The sequence below is a fragment of the Pezoporus wallicus genome, unplaced genomic scaffold, assembly GCF_028554395.1.
Source record: "Pezoporus wallicus isolate ANWC-B61680 ecotype Strahan unplaced genomic scaffold, APGP_CSIRO_Pwel_v1 contig_13108, whole genome shotgun sequence".
Classification (NCBI taxonomy): Eukaryota; Metazoa; Chordata; class Aves; order Psittaciformes; family Psittacidae; genus Pezoporus; species Pezoporus wallicus.
The window spans coordinates 1-15,747 of NW_026635129.1; the positions used below are offsets into that span (position 1 = coordinate 1).

General features: G+C 62.9%; 1 protein-coding gene across 1 annotated transcript; it reads right to left on the reverse strand.

The window, feature by feature from the left end:
- Nucleotides 1–1,359: 1,359 nt before the first annotated feature.
- Nucleotides 1,360–15,464, reverse strand: LOC130596110 (mitogen-activated protein kinase kinase kinase 12-like; the record flags this gene model as incomplete). The annotated part of the gene is made up of 6 exons (XM_057403401.1): nucleotides 15,152–15,464; nucleotides 13,479–13,662; nucleotides 10,186–10,377; nucleotides 7,942–8,100; nucleotides 7,685–7,843; nucleotides 1,360–1,468 (listed from the first exon to the last, which is right to left on the reverse strand). Coding segments are annotated over exons 1-6 (1,110 nt in total), but the record flags the coding sequence as incomplete, so codon positions are not given.
- Between the last annotated feature and the right edge of the window lie 283 nt (nucleotides 15,465–15,747).

The window sequence follows — 15,747 nt, forward strand, 5'->3', positions numbered from 1 at the left end:
GCTGGTGCTTTGGGGTGTGGGTTCTTCGGGGTGCTGGTGCTTTGGGATGCTGGGTGGTTTGGGATGCTGGGTGCTGGTGCTTTGGGATGCTGGGGTGCTGGTGCTTTGGGGTGCTGGGTGCTGGTGCTTTGGGGTGCTGGTGCTTTGGGATGCTGGGTGCTGGTGCCTTGGGGTGCTGGGTGCTGGTGCTTTGGGGTGCTGGTGCTTTGGGGTGCTGGTGCCTTGGGGTGCTGGGTGCTGGTGCTTTGGGATGCTGGGTGCTGGTGCCTTGGGGTGCTGGTGCTTTGGGGTGCTGGTGCTTTGGGGTGCTGGGTACTGGTGCTTTGGGATATTGGGAGCTGGTGCTTTGGGGTGCTGGGTGCTGGTGCTTTGGGGTGCTGGTGCTTTGGGGTGCTGGTGCTGGGTGCTGGGTGCTGGTGCTTTGGGGTGCTGGTGCTTTGGGGCGCTGGTACGTTGTGGCTATGGTGTGGTGCTGGGTGCTGGTGCTTTGGGGTGCTTTGGGGCGGGTGCTTTGGGGTGCTGGTGCTTTGGGGCGCTGGTGCTTTGGGGTGCTGGGTGCTGGTGCTTTGGGGCGCTGGTGCTTTGGGGTGCTGGGTGCTGGTGCTTTGGGGTGCTGGTGCTTTGGGATGCTGGGTGCTGGTGCCTTGGGGTGCTGGTGCTTTGGGGTGCTGGGTACTGGTGCTTTGGGATATTGGGAGCTGGTGCTTTGGGGTGCTGGGTGCTGGTGCTTTGGGGTGCTGGGTGCGGGTGCTTTGGGGTGCTGGGTGCTGGTGCTTTGGGGTTCTGGGTGCTGGTGCTTTGGGGTGCTGGGTGCTGGTACTTTGGGGTGCTGGTGCTTTGGGGTGCTGGGTGCTGGTTCTTTGGGGCGCTGGTGCTTTGGGGTGCTGGGTGCTGGTACTTTGGGGTGCTGGTGCTTTGGGGTGCTGGGTGCTGGTGCTTTGGGGTTCTGGGTGCTGGTGCTTTGGGGTGCTGGGTGCGGGTGCTTTGGGGTGCGGGTGCTTTGGGGTGCTGGGTGCTGGTGCTTTGGGGTGCTGGGTGCGGGTGCTTTGGGGTGCTGGTGCTTTGGGGTGCTGGGTGCTTTGGGGTGCTGGGTGCTGGTGCTTTGGGGTGCTGGGTGCTGGGGGTTTGGGGTGCTGGGTGCTGGTGGGGTGCTGGGTGCTGGTGCTTTGCTTTGGGGTGCTGGGTGCTGGTGCTTTGGGGGGGTGCTTTGGGGTGGTGCTTGGGGTGCTGGGTGCTGGTGCTTTGGGGTGCTGGGTGCTGGTGCTTTGGGGCGCTGGTGCTTTGGGGTGCTGGGTGCTGGTGTTTTGGGGTGCTGGGTGCGGGTGCTTTGGGGTGCGGGTGCTTTGGGGTGCTGGGTACCTGTGATTTGAAGTACGTCTCCTGCGGGGTGGACAGGACGTCGGCGGAGGCGATGTCGAGGTGCAGCAGGATCTGCCGGAACGAGGGCCGGTTCCGGGGCTTGCTGTTCCTGCGGGAGCCGCACGGGGGCGCTGCGGGCGCTGGGCCATGGGCACCCGGCGGGGGGGGCAGCACTGACCGGGGTCCCCCCGCCCCTGCCCGCGGTGGGTGCCAATGGCGGGGTCCTTATTGGGTGCCCATGGAGGCGTCCCCTCTGCTGTGAGCCTTCCATGGTGTGGGGCTCCCATGGCTGTGTCCCCATGGGCTGTCCCAGGGGGTGCCCTCGGGGGGGGGCTCCGTGTCGGGGGGTCCCCATGGAGTGGGAGTTCCCACGGGGTGTCCCAAGGGTGGGGAGTCCCCATGGCCTATCCCTAGGTGGGGGGGAACCCAGGTAGGGTGTCCCCATGCAGTGTCCCCATGGCTGTCTCTGTACCCCCATGCAGTGTCCCCATGGCTGTCTCTGTACCCCCATGCAGTGTCCCCATGCAGTGTCCCCATGGCTGTCTCTGTTCGCCCATGCAGCGTCCCCATGCAGTGTCCCCATGGCTGTCTCTGTGTCCCCATGCAGTGTCCCCTTGGCTGTCTCTGTGTCCCCATGCAGTGTCCCCATGGCTGTCTCTGTACCCCCATGCAGTGTCCCCATGCCTGTTGCAGTGTTCCCATGGCTGTCTCTGTACCCCCATGCAGTGTCCCCATGGCTGTCGCTGTGTCCCCATGGCTGTCTCTGTACCCCCATGCAGTGTCCCCATGCCTGTTGCAGTGTTCCCATGGCTGTCTCTGTACCCCCATGCAGTGTCCCCATGGCTGTCGCTGTGTCCCCATGCAGTGCATGCTCTCTCTGTACCCCCATGCAGTGTCCCCATGGCTCTCTCTGTGTCCCCATGCAGTGTCCCCATGGCTGTCTCTGTGTCCCCATGCAGTGTCCCCATGGCTGTCTCTGTGTCCCCATGCAGTGTCCCCATGGCTGTCTCTGTACCCCCATGCAGTGTCCCCATGCAGTGTCCCCATGGCTGTCTCTGTGTCCCCATGCAGTGTCCCCTTGGCTGTCTCTGTGTCCCCATGCAGTGTCCCCATGGCTGTCTCTGTACCCCCATGCAGTGTCCCCATGGCTCTCTCTGTGTCCCCATGCAGTGTCCCCATGGCTGTTGCAGCGTCCCCATGCAGTGTCCCCATGGCTGTCTCTGTGTCCCCATGCAGTGTCCCCATGGCTGTCTCTGTGTCCCCATGCAGTGTCCCCATGGCTGTCTCTGTACCCCCATGCAGCGTCCCCATGCAGTGTCCCCATGGCTGTCTCTGTGTCAGTGTCCCCATGGCTGTCTCTGTGTCCCCATGCAGTGTCCCCCTGGCTGTCCCCATGCAGTGTCCCCATGGCTGTCTCTGTGTCCCCATGCAGTGTCCCCTTGGCTGTCTCTGTGTCCCCATGCAGTGTCCCCATGGCTGTCTCTGTACCCCCATGCAGTGTCCCCATGCCTGTTGCAGTGTTCCCATGGCTGTCTCTGTACCCCCATGCAGTGTCCCCATGGCTGTCGCTGTGTCCCCATGGCTGTCTCTGTACCCCCATGCAGTGTCCCCATGGCTCTCTCTGTGCCCCCATGCAGTGTCCCCATGGCTGTTGCAGCGTCCCCATGCAGTGTCCCCATGGCTGTCTCTGTGTCCCCATGCAGTGTCCCCATGGCTGTCTCTGTACCCCCATGCAGTGTCCCCATGCAGTGTCCCCATGGCTGTCTCTGTACCCCCATGCAGTGTCCCCATGCAGTGTCCCCATGGCTGTCTCTGTACCCCCATGCGTCCCCATGCAGTGTCCCCTTGGCTGTCTCTGTGTCCCCATGCAGTGTCCCCATGGCTGTCTCTGTACCCCCATGCAGTGTCCCCATGCCTGTTGCAGTGTTCCCATGGCTGTCTCTGTACCCCCATGCAGTGTCCCCATGGCTGTCGCTGTGTCCCCATGGCTGTCTCTGTACCCCCATGCAGTGTCCCCATGCCTGTTGCAGTGTTCCCATGGCTGTCTCTGTACCCCCATGCAGTGTCCCCATGGCTGTCGCTGTGTCCCCATGGCTGTCTCTGTACCCCCATGCAGTGTCCCCATGGCTCTCTCTGTGTCCCCATGCAGTGTCCCCATGGCTGTTGCAGCGTCCCCATGCAGTGTCCCCATGGCTGTCTCTGTGTCCCCATGCAGTGTCCCCATGGCTGTCTCTGTACCCCCATGCAGTGTCCCCATGCAGTGTCCCCATGGCTGTCTCTGTGTCCCCATGCAGTGTCCCCATGGCTGTTGCAGCGTCCCCATGCAGTGTCCACATGGCTGTCTCTGTGTCCCCATGCAGTGTCCCCATGGCTGTTGCAGCGTCCCCATGCAGTGTCCCCATGGCTGTCTCTGTGTCCCCATGCAGTGTCCCCATGGCTGTCTCTGTACCCCCATGCAGTGTCCCCATGCAGTGTCCCCATGGCTGTCTCTGTACCCCCATGCAGTGTCCCCATGCAGTGTCCTCATGGCTGTCTCTGTACCCCCATGCAGCGTCCCCATGCAGTGTCCCCATGGCTGTCTCTGTGTCCCCATGCAGTGTCCCCTTGGCTGTCTCTGTACCCCCATGCAGTGTCCCCATGCCTGTTGCAGTGTCCCCATGGCTGTCTCTGTACCCCCATGCAGTGTCCCCATGCCGTGTCCCCATGGCTGTCTCTGTGTCCCCATGCAGTGTCCCCATGGCTGTCGCTGTGTCCCCATGCAGTGTCCCCATGCCTGTTGCAGTGTTCCCATGGCTGTCTCTGCACCCCCATGCAGTGTCCCCATGGCTCTCTCTGTGTCCCCATGCAGTGTCCCCATGGCTGTTGCAGTGTCCCCATGCAGTGTCCCCATGGCTGTCTCTGTGTCCCCATGCAGTGTCCCCATGCCTGTTGCAGTGTTCCCATGCAGTGTCCCCATGCCTGTTGCAGTGTCTCCATGGCTGTCTCTGTACCCCCATGCAGTGTTTCCATGGCTGTCTCTGTACCCCCATGCAGTGTCCCCATGCAGTGTCCCCATGCAGTGTCCCCATGCAGTGTCCCCATGGCTGTCTCTGTATCCCCATGCAGTGTCCCCATGGCTGTTGCAGTGTCCCCATGCAGTGTCCCCACGGCTGTCACTGTGTCCCCATGGCTGTTGCAGTGTCCCCATGCAGTGTCCCCATGGCTGTCTCTGTATCCCCATGCAGTGTCCCCATGCAGTGTCCCCATGGCTGTTGCAGTGTCCCCATGCAGTGTCCCCATGGCTGTTGCAGTGTTCCCATGGCTGTTGCAGTGTCCCCATGCAGTGTCCCCATGGCTGTTGCAGTGTCCCCATGCAGTGTCCCCACGGCTGTCACTGTGTCCCCATGGCTGTTGCAGTGTCCCCATGCAGTGTCCCCATGGCTCTCTCTGTACCCCCATGCAGTGTCCCCATGGCTGTCTCTGTACCCCCATGCAGTGTCCCCATGCCTGTTGCAGTGTTCCCATGGCTGTCTCTGTACCCCCATGCAGTGTCCCCATGGCTGTCGCTGTGTCCTCATGGCTGTCTCTGTACCCCCATGCAGTGTCCCCATGGCTCTCTCTGTGTCCCCATGCAGTGTCCCCATGGCTGTTGCAGCGTCCCCATGCAGTGTCCCCATGGCTGTCTCTGTGTCCCCATGCAGTGTCCCCATGGCTGTCTCTGTACCCCCATGCAGTGTCCCCATGCAGTGTCCCCATGGCTGTCTCTGTACCCCCATGCAGTGTCCCCATGCAGTGTCCCCATGGCTGTCTCTGTACCCCCATGCAGCGTCCCCATGCAGTGTCCCCATGGCTGTCTCTGTGTCCCCATGCAGTGTCCCCTTGGCTGTCTCTGTGTCCCCATGCAGTGTCCCCATGGCTGTCTCTGTACCCCCATGCAGTGTCCCCATGCCTGTTGCAGTGTTCCCATGGCTGTCTCTGTACCCCCATGCAGTGTCCCCATGGCTGTCGCTGTGTCCCCATGGCTGTCTCTGTACCCCCATGCAGTGTCCCCATGCCTGTTGCAGTGTTCCCATGGCTGTCTCTGTACCCCCATGCAGTGTCCCCATGGCTGTCGCTGTGTCCCCATGGCTGTCTCTGTACCCCCATGCAGTGTCCCCATGGCTCTCTCTGTGTCCCCATGCAGTGTCCCCATGGCTGTTGCAGCGTCCCCATGCAGTGTCCCCATGGCTGTCTCTGTGTCCCCATGCAGTGTCCCCATGGCTGTCTCTGTACCCCCATGCAGTGTCCCCATGCAGTGTCCCCATGGCTGTCTCTGTACCCCCATGCAGTGTCCCCATGCAGTGTCCCCATGGCTGTCTCTGTACCCCCATGCAGCGTCCCCATGCAGTGTCCCCATGGCTGTCTCTGTGTCCCCATGCAGTGTCCCCTTGGCTGTCTCTGTGTCCCCATGCAGTGTCCCCATGGCTGTCTCTGTACCCCCATGCAGCGTCCCCATGCAGTGTCCCCATGGCTGTCTCTGTGTCCCCATGCAGTGTCCCCTTGGCTGTCTCTGTGTCCCCATGCAGTGTCCCCATGGCTGTCTCTGTACCCCCATGCAGTGTCCCCATGCAGTGTCCCCATGGCTGTCTCTGTACCCCCATGCAGTGTCCCCATGCAGTGTCCCCATGGCTGTCTCTGTACCCCCATGCAGCGTCCCCATGCAGTGTCCCCATGGCTGTCTCTGTGTCCCCATGCAGTGTCCCCATGGCTGTCTCTGTACCCCCATGCAGCGTCCCCATGCAGTGTCCCCATGGCTGTCTCTGTGTCCCCATGCAGTGTCCCCTTGGCTGTCTCTGTGTCCCCATGCAGTGTCCCCATGGCTGTCTCTGTACCCCCATGCAGTGTCCCCATGCCTGTTGCAGTGTTCCCATGGCTGTCTCTGTACCCCCATGCAGTGTCCCCATGCCTGTTGCAGTGTTCCCATGGCTGTCTCTGTACCCCCATGCAGTGTCCCCATGGCTGTCGCTGTGTCCCCATGGCTGTCTCTGTACCCCCATGCAGTGTCCCCATGGCTCTCTCTGTGTCCCCATGCAGTGTCCCCATGGCTGTTGCAGCGTCCCCATGCAGTGTCCCCATGGCTGTCTCTGTGTCCCCATGCAGTGTCCCCATGGCTGTCTCTGTACCCCCATGCAGTGTCCCCATGCAGTGTCCCCATGGCTGTCTCTGTGTCCCCATGCAGTGTCCCCATGGCTGTTGCAGCGTCCCCATGCAGTGTCCCCATGGCTGTCTCTGTGTCCCCATGCAGTGTCCCCATGGCTGTTGCAGCGTCCCCATGCAGTGTCCCCATGGCTGTCTCTGTGTCCCCATGCAGTGTCCCCATGGCTGTCTCTGTACCCCCATGCAGTGTCCCCATGCAGTGTCCCCATGGCTGTCTCTGTACCCCCATGCAGTGTCCCCATGCAGTGTCCCCATGGCTGTCTCTGTACCCCCATGCAGCGTCCCCATGCAGTGTCCCCATGGCTGTCTCTGTGTCCCCATGCAGTGTCCCCTTGGCTGTCTCTGTACCCCCATGCAGTGTCCCCATGCCTGTTGCAGTGTTCCCATGGCTGTCTCTGTACCCCCATGCAGTGTCCCCATGGCTGTCGCTGTGTCCCCATGGCTGTCTCTGTATCCCCATGCAGTGTCCCCATGGCTGTCGCTGTGTCCCCATGGCTGTCTCTGCACCCCCATGCAGTGTCCCCATGGCTCTCTCTGTGTCCCCATGCAGTGTCCCCATGGCTGTTGCAGTGTCCCCATGCAGTGTCCCCATGGCTGTCTCTGTGTCCCCATGCAGTGTCCCCATGCCTGTTGCAGTGTTCCCATGCAGTGTCCCCATGCCTGTTGCAGTGTCTCCATGGCTGTCTCTGTACCCCCATGCAGTTTTTCCTTGGCGGTCTCTGTACCCCCATGCAGTGTCCCCATGCAGTGTCCCCATGCAGTGTCCCCATGCAGTGTCCCCATGGCTGTCTCTGTATCCCCATGCAGTGTCCCCATGGCTGTTGCAGTGTCCCCATGCAGTGTCCCCACGGCTGTCACTGTGTCCCCATGGCTGTTGCAGTGTCCCCATGCAGTGTCCCCATGGCTGTCTCTGTATCCCCATGCAGTGTCCCCATGCAGTGTCCCCATGGCTGTTGCAGTGTCCCCATGTAGTGTTCCCATGGCTGTTGCAGTGTTCCCATGGCTGTTGCAGTGTCCCCATGCAGTGTCCCCAGTGTCCCCATGGCTGTCTCTGTGTCCCCATGCAGTGTCCCCATGGCTGTCTCTGTGTCCCCATGCAGTGTCCCCAGGTCCGTGTCCCCCCCTTGGGGCCGCGTCCCCGCGCTCTCACCAGCACTGGCGCAGCAGCACCTTGAAGCCGTCGGGGCATCCGGTGGGCACGGGCAGGTGGAGGCTGTTGCTGCCCACGCCCCAGATGATGGCCGAGGAGTCCACGTCCTTGTAGGGGATCTCCCCGGTCAGCAGCTCCCACAGCACCACCCCGAAGGACCTGCGGCACCGCCGGCCCCGTCAGCCCCGGCCCGCTCCCCGCCGGCCCCATCGCCCCCCGGCTGCCCCCTCGGCAGCGCCGGAGCCCCAGGCCCTCACCAGATGTCGACCTTCTCGGAGACGGGCTCGTTGCGGATGACCTCGGGCGCCATCCAGGCCACGGTGCCGGCGAAGGACATCTTGGTGCTCTTGTCGATGAGCTCCTTGGAGGTGCCGAAGTCCGAGATCTTCACCACGTCGTCGTAGGTGATGAGCATGCTGCGGGGGCACCCGCTCAGCGCCGCCGCCGCGCCATGCCAAGGACACGGCAACAACGTGCCACCGACGCGCCAATGACATGGCAAAGACATGGCAACAGCATGCCACCAACATGCCAATGACACACCAATTACACGCCAATGACACGGCAACAACATGCCATCGACACGCCAATGACATGCCAATGACATGGCAACAGCATGCCACCAACATGCCAATGACACACCAATTACACGCCAATGACATGGCAACAACATGCCACCGACACGCCAATGACATGCCAATTACATGGCAACAGCATGCCACCGACATGCCAATGACACGCCAATGACATGGCAACAGCATGCCACCAACATGCCAATGCATGGCAACAGCATGCCAACATGCCAATGAAACGCCAGTGACACACCAATGACACGCCAATGACATGGCAACAGCATGCCACCAACATGCCACTGACACACCAATGACATGCCAATTACATGCCAATTACATGCCAATTACATGGCAGCATGCCACCGACATGCCAATGACACGCCAATGACATGGCAACAGCATGCCACCAACATGCCAATGCATGGCAACAGCATGCCATGCCAATGACACGCCAATGACACACCAATGACACACCAATGACACGCCAATGACATACCAATGACACACCAATGACACGCCAATGACATGCCAATGACATGCCAATGACATGCCACACAGCAACAACGTGCCACTGACATGCCAATGACACACCAATGACATATCAATGACACAATGACATGCCACCAACATGCCAATGACACACCAATGACACACCAATGACACAATGATATGCCACCAACATGCCTATGACACACCAATGACACACCGATGATATGACAATGACATACCAACAACACACCAACGACATGCCAATGACACACCAATGGCACACCAACAAGACACCAATGACATGACAATGACACGTCAATGACATGACAATGACATACCAACAACACACCAATGACACACCAATGACATGACAATGACATGGGCATGACACCACCACGGGCATGCAACTGCTACAAACATCATTAGATCATGGACATGCCACTACATGACACCGTCCTCAACATGGAACCACCACGGACATGCAATGGTCATGGGCATGCAACTGCCATGACCTGGTCCTGCTGCGGACATGCCACCACCACAGACACAGCACTGTCAGCACAATGAGCATGGCACCAGCATGGACCCACCATGAGCATGGCACCACCATGGACCCCATGGCACCACCATGGACCCACCATGAGCATGGCACCACCATGGACCCATCATGGGTATGGCATGGACCCACCATGGACTCACCATGGACCCACCATGAGCATGGCACCATCATGGACCCATCATGGGTATGGCACCACCATAGACCCACCATGAGCATGGCACCACCATGGACCCATCATGAGCATGGCACCACCATGAACCCACCATGAGCACGGCACCACCATGGACACATCATGGGTATGGCACCACCATGGACCCACCATGGGTATGGCACCACCATGGACCCACCATGAGCATGGCACCACCATGGACACATCATGGGTATGGCACCACCATGGACCCACCATGGACCCATCATGAGCATGGCACCACCATGGACCCCCCATGGGTATGGCACCACCATGGACCCACCATGGACCCATCATGAGCATGGCGCCACCATGGACCCACCATGGGTATGGCGCCACCATGGACCCATCATGGGTATGGTGCTGCCATGGACCCACCATGGGTATGGCGCTACCATGGGCATCCAACTGTCATGGACATGCAACCACCAAGGTCCATGCCACAGGCACAGTGCTGTCATGGACGTGTCGGCACCACCATGGCCACGGCCAGCGCCACGGCCACCACCACGGGTACGGCAGCACCACGGTCATGTCACCACCAAGCACATGCAACTGCCACCATCGTGCAACCACCGAGGCCAAGGTACCACCGGGACCATGCACCCACCTCATGCACGTCCCCACCGCGGCCGCGCCATCACCGGGGCACCCCCAGCACCCATGGGTGCTCCCCGGGCCCAGCCCCTCTCACTTGGGCGACTTGAGGTCGCGGTGGATGATCTTGTGCAGGTGCAGGTAGTTCATGCCGCCGGCGATGCCCATGGACCAGTCGACCAGCAGGGACGGGGTGACCTTGCGCCCGGCGCGCAGCACCTCGTAGAGCTGCCCCTGGGCGCAGAACTCCATGATGATGCAGTAGCAGGGTGCCTGGGTGCACACCCCCCTGCGGGCACACGGCACCCTCAGCACCCGCAGCTCCAGCACCACCGGGGCACCCAGTGTCATCAGGGCACCCAATGCCACCGGGACACCCAGGGCCACCAGGCACCAGTGTCACCAGGGCACCCAGTGCCACTAAGGCACCAGTGTCATCAGGGCACCCAGTGCCACCAGGACACCCAGTGCCACCAGGCACCAGTGTCACCGGGGCACCCAGTGTCACCAGGGCACCCAGTGCCACCAGGACACCCAGTGCCACCAGGCACCAGTGTCACCGGGGCACCCAATGTCACCAGGGCACCCAGTGCCACCAGGACACCCAGTGCCACCAGGCACCAGTGTCACCAGGGCACCCAGTGTCACCAGGGCACCCAGTGCCACGAAGGCACCAATGCCACTAAGGCACCAGTGTCACCGGGGCACCCAGTGTCATCAGGGCACCCAATGCCACCAGGGCACCCAGTGCCACCAAAGCACCTGTATCACCAGGACACCCAGTCCCACCAGGGCACCAATGTCACCAGGACACCCAGTGCCACCAGAGCACCAATGTCACCAGGACACCCAGTGCCATCAGGGCACCCAGTGCCACCAGAGCACCCAGCACCATCAGGGCACCCAACTTGACCAACTTCACCAGGGCACCCGTAAGTATCCAAGTACCTGGCAGCACCCATCAGTGTTGGGGCACCCAAGGCCCCCCATTAGCATTAGGAACACCCATCTGCCCATGGACACCCCTCTGCACCCACATCAGCTGTGACAGACCTGTCCCATGTGTGGTGGTCCCTGTGCCACATCTGGGATGCACCAGCGTGCCCCGTGTTCATGGGTGTCTGCACCCCGTGTTCATGGGTGTCTGCACCCTGTGTCCATGGGTGTCTGCACCCTGTGTCCATGGGTGTCTCGTGTTCATGGGTGTCTGCACCCTGTGTCCATGGGTGTCTGCACCCTGTGTCCATGGGTGTCTGCACCCTGTGTTCATGGGTGTCTGCACCCCGTGTCCATGGGTGTCTGCACCCTGTGTTCATGGGTGTCTGCACCCCGTGTTCGTGGGTGTCTGCACCCCGTGTCCATGGGTGTCTGCACCCCGTGTCCATGCGTGTGCTGCCCACCCCGCTCCATGCCACGCTGGGCTTGCCCATGCCCATGCCATGTTGGTGCCCCTTGCCCATGGCCTCTCTGCCTGTGACCATGGCATGTCCTTGCCGTGTCCATGCCCATGCCGTGTCCGTGTCCATGCCCATGCCTTGTCCATGCCCATGCCGTGCCCATGCCCTGTCCATGCCCATGCCCTGTCCATGCCTGTGCTGTGCCCATGCCCTATCCATGCCCGTGCCGTGTCCATGCCCATGCCGTGCCCATGCCATGTCCATGCCCATGCCCTGTCCATGCCTGTGCTGTGCCCATGCCCTATCCATGCCCGTGCCGTGTCCATGCCCATGCCGTGTCCATGTCCATGCCATGTCCATGCCCATGCCGTGCCCATGCCCATGCCATGTCCATGCCCATGCCGCGTCCACACCCGTGCCATGCCCATGCCCGTGCCGTGTCCATGCCTGTGCTGTGTCCAGGCCCATGCCGTGTCCATACCCCTGCCGTGTCCATGCCCATGCCGTGTCCATGCCCATGCCCTGTCCATGCCCATGCCGTGTCCATACCCATGCCGTGCCCATGCCCGTGCCGTGTCCATGCCTGTGCTGTGTCCAGGCCCATGCCGTGTCCATACCCCTGCCGTGTCCATGCCCGTGCCGTGCCCATGCCCGTGCCCTGTCCATGCCCATGCCGTGCCCATGCCCATGCCGTGTCCATGCCCGTGCCCTGTCCATGCCCATGCCGTGCCCATGCCCGTGCCGTGTCCATGCCCATGCCGTGTCCATACCCATGCCCTGTCCATGCCCATGCCGTGCCCATGCCCATGCCGTGTCCATGCCCTCTGCACGTGGTGGCCCCCCCATGGCATGTCCATAGCCTGTGCTGGTTTCATGCCATGTCCATGCCTCCATCCCTCAGGCCATGTCCATGCTGTGTCCATGCCCATGCCATGTCCATCTGTGTGCCCATGATGTTCTCCACTCCCCATGCCCACGGCTTACCCGTGCCATGGCCAAGTTCCATGCCCACAGCATGTCCCTGCCCCATGCCATGTCCATGGTGTCCCTATGCCCATCACACATCCTTGCCCCACACCATGTCCATGGTGTCCCTATGCCCATCACACATCCTTGCCCCACACCATGTCCATGGTGTCCCTATGCCCATCACACATCCTTGCCCCACACCATGTCCATTGTGCCCCATGCCCATCACACATCCTTGCCCCACACCATGACCATGGTGCCCCATGCCCATCACACATCCTTGCCCCACACCATGTCCATTGTGCCCCATGCCCATCACACATCCTTGCCCCACACCATGTCCATTGTGCCCCATGGCCATCACACATCCTTGCCCGACACCATGCCCATTGTGCCCCATGCCCATCACACGTCCTTGCTCCACACCATGTCCATGGTGTCCCCATGGCCATCACACATCCGTGCCCCACACCATGCCCATGGTGTCCCCATGGCCATCACACATCCGTGCCCCACACCATGCCCATGGTGTCCCCATGGCCATCACACATCCTTGCCCGACACCATGCCCATTGTGCCCCATGCCCATCACACGTCCTTGCTCCACACCATGTCCATGGTGTCCCCATGCCCATCACCCGTCCTTGCCCCACACCATGCCCATGGTGCCCCATGGCCATCACACGTCCTTGCTCCACACCATGCCCATGGTGCCCCATGGCCATCACACATCCTTGCCCCACACCATGTCCATGGTGTCCCCATGCCCATCACACATCCTTGCCCCACACCATGTCCATGGTGCCCCATGGCCCTCACACATCCTTGCTCCACACCATGCCCATGGTGCCCCATGGCCATCACACATCCTTGCCCCACACCATGCCCATGGTGCCCCATGGCCATCACCCGCCCTTGCCCCACACCATGCCCATGGTGCCCCATGGCCATCACCCGCCCTTGCCCCACACCATGCCCATGGTGCCCCATGGCAGCCCCCGTGCGTGCCCGTGCCCCCGCTCACTTGAAGGTGATGATGTTGGGGTGCTTCAGCTTGCGCAGGTGCTTGATGTCGGTCTCCTTCAGGTCCCGAACCTTCTTCACGGCCACCTCCTCGCCGTGGAAGCGGCCCAGGAACACGGCGCCCTGCGCCCCACTGCCCACCCACTGCAGGTCCAGGATCTCCTCGAACGGCACCTCCCAGGGGTCTGCGGGCACAGCACCCATGGCACCCATGGCACCCATGGCACCCATGGCACCCACACCCATGGCACCCATGGCACCCATGGCACCCATGGCACCAGCACCCATGGCACCCATGGCACCCATGGCACCCATGGCACCCATGGCACCCGCACCCATGGCACCCCTGGCACCCATGGCACCCATGGCACCCGCACCCATGGCACCTGCACCCATGGCACCCATGGCACCCATGGCACCCATGGCACCCGCACCCATGGCACCCGCACCCATGGCACCCACACCCATGGCACCCATGGCACCCATGGCACCTGTACCCATGGCACCTGCACCCATGGCACCTGCACCCATGGCACCCATGGCACCCGCACCCATGGCACCCATGGCACCTATGGCACCCGCGCCCATGGCACCTGCACCCATGGCACCCACAGCACCCATGGCACCTGCGCCCATGGCACCCGCACCCATGGCACCCACGGCACCCGCACCCATGGCACCCACACCCATGGCACCCGCACCCATGGCACCCATGGCACCCACACCCATGGCACCCACACCCATGGCACCCGCACCCATGGCACCCATGGCACCCACACCCATGGCACCCGCACCCATGGCACCCATAGCACCCGCACCCATGGCACCTGCACCCATGGCACACATGGCACCCATGGCACCTGCGGCACCCATGGCACCCGCTCCCATGGCACCCATGGCACCCACACCCATGGCACCCATGACACCCATGGCACCTGTACCCATGGCACCTGCACCCATGGCACCTGCACCCATGGCACCCATGGTACCCATGGCACCCATGGCACCCACACACATGGCACCCATGGCACCCATGGCACCCGCACCCATGGCACCTGCACCCATGGCACCCATGGTACCCATGGCACCCATGGCACCCACACACATGGCACCCATGGCACCCATGGCACCCGCACCCATGGCACCCATGGCACCCTCACCCATGGCACCCCCGTTCATGGGACCTGCACCCGTGGCACCAGCAACCATTGGACCTGCACCCTCCTGCACCCACGGCACCCACACAGGGGCACAGCCAGGGCGCAGCCCCCCTGGGCACCCACTCCCTGCCCCACTGCACCCTGCGCATCGCCCCCTCCTCTGCCCCCTTTCCCCTGCCCTGCTGCCCCTTTTGCCTGCTGCGCCCCAGCACCCACACATACCCCCACCCCCTGCCCCTGCCCCCAGCCCCTGCCCCCAGAACCCACTCCCTGTCCCCAGCACCCACTCCCTGCTCCCAACCCCTGCCCCCAGCACCCAACCCCTGGCCCCAGCACCCAACCCCTGCCCCCAGCACCCTCCCCTGCCCCCAGCACCCACCCTCTTCCCCCAGCACCCTCCCCTGCCCCCCCCCAGCAACCCCTGCCCCCCACCCTCCCCTGCCCCCAGCACCCACTCTCTCCCACCCCCTGCCCCCAGCACCCACTCCCCACTCTCTTCCCCCCCCCCGCTGACCCTCCTGCTGGCTCTTGCTCTCCGCACTGTACGCCTTCCCGATCATGCTCCACACGGGCTTCAGGCACCCGAAGAGCCCCTCCAGGAGCCCCCCCCCCCCCGCCTGGCACCGCAGATGCGCGGCCGGGGCGGGCAGGGGCCGCGGGGGCTCGGGGGGGGCCGCGGCGGGGCCCGGGGGGGGCGCGGGCGCGGGGGGCAGCACGTCCCGGAGCACGCACTGCGTGGGGGTGAGCTCCTGCTCGGGGGTCCCGTCCGAGCCCAGCGCCAGCGACGGCGACGGCGTCCGCGTCTCGTGCAGGCAGGCCATGGCGGGGGGGCCAGAGCCTGCGGACAGCGGCTCCCGTCGGGGCACCCATGGGACACCCCCATGGCACCCATGGGACACCCCCATGGCACCCGTGGGACAACCCCATGGCACCCGTGGGACACCCCCATGGCACCCACGGGACACCCCCATGGCACCCATGGGACATCCCCATGGCACCCACGGGACACCCCCATGGCACCCATGGGACATCCCCATGGCACCCACGGGACACCCCCATGGCACCCATGGGACACCCCCATGGCACCCATGGGACACCCCCATGGCACCC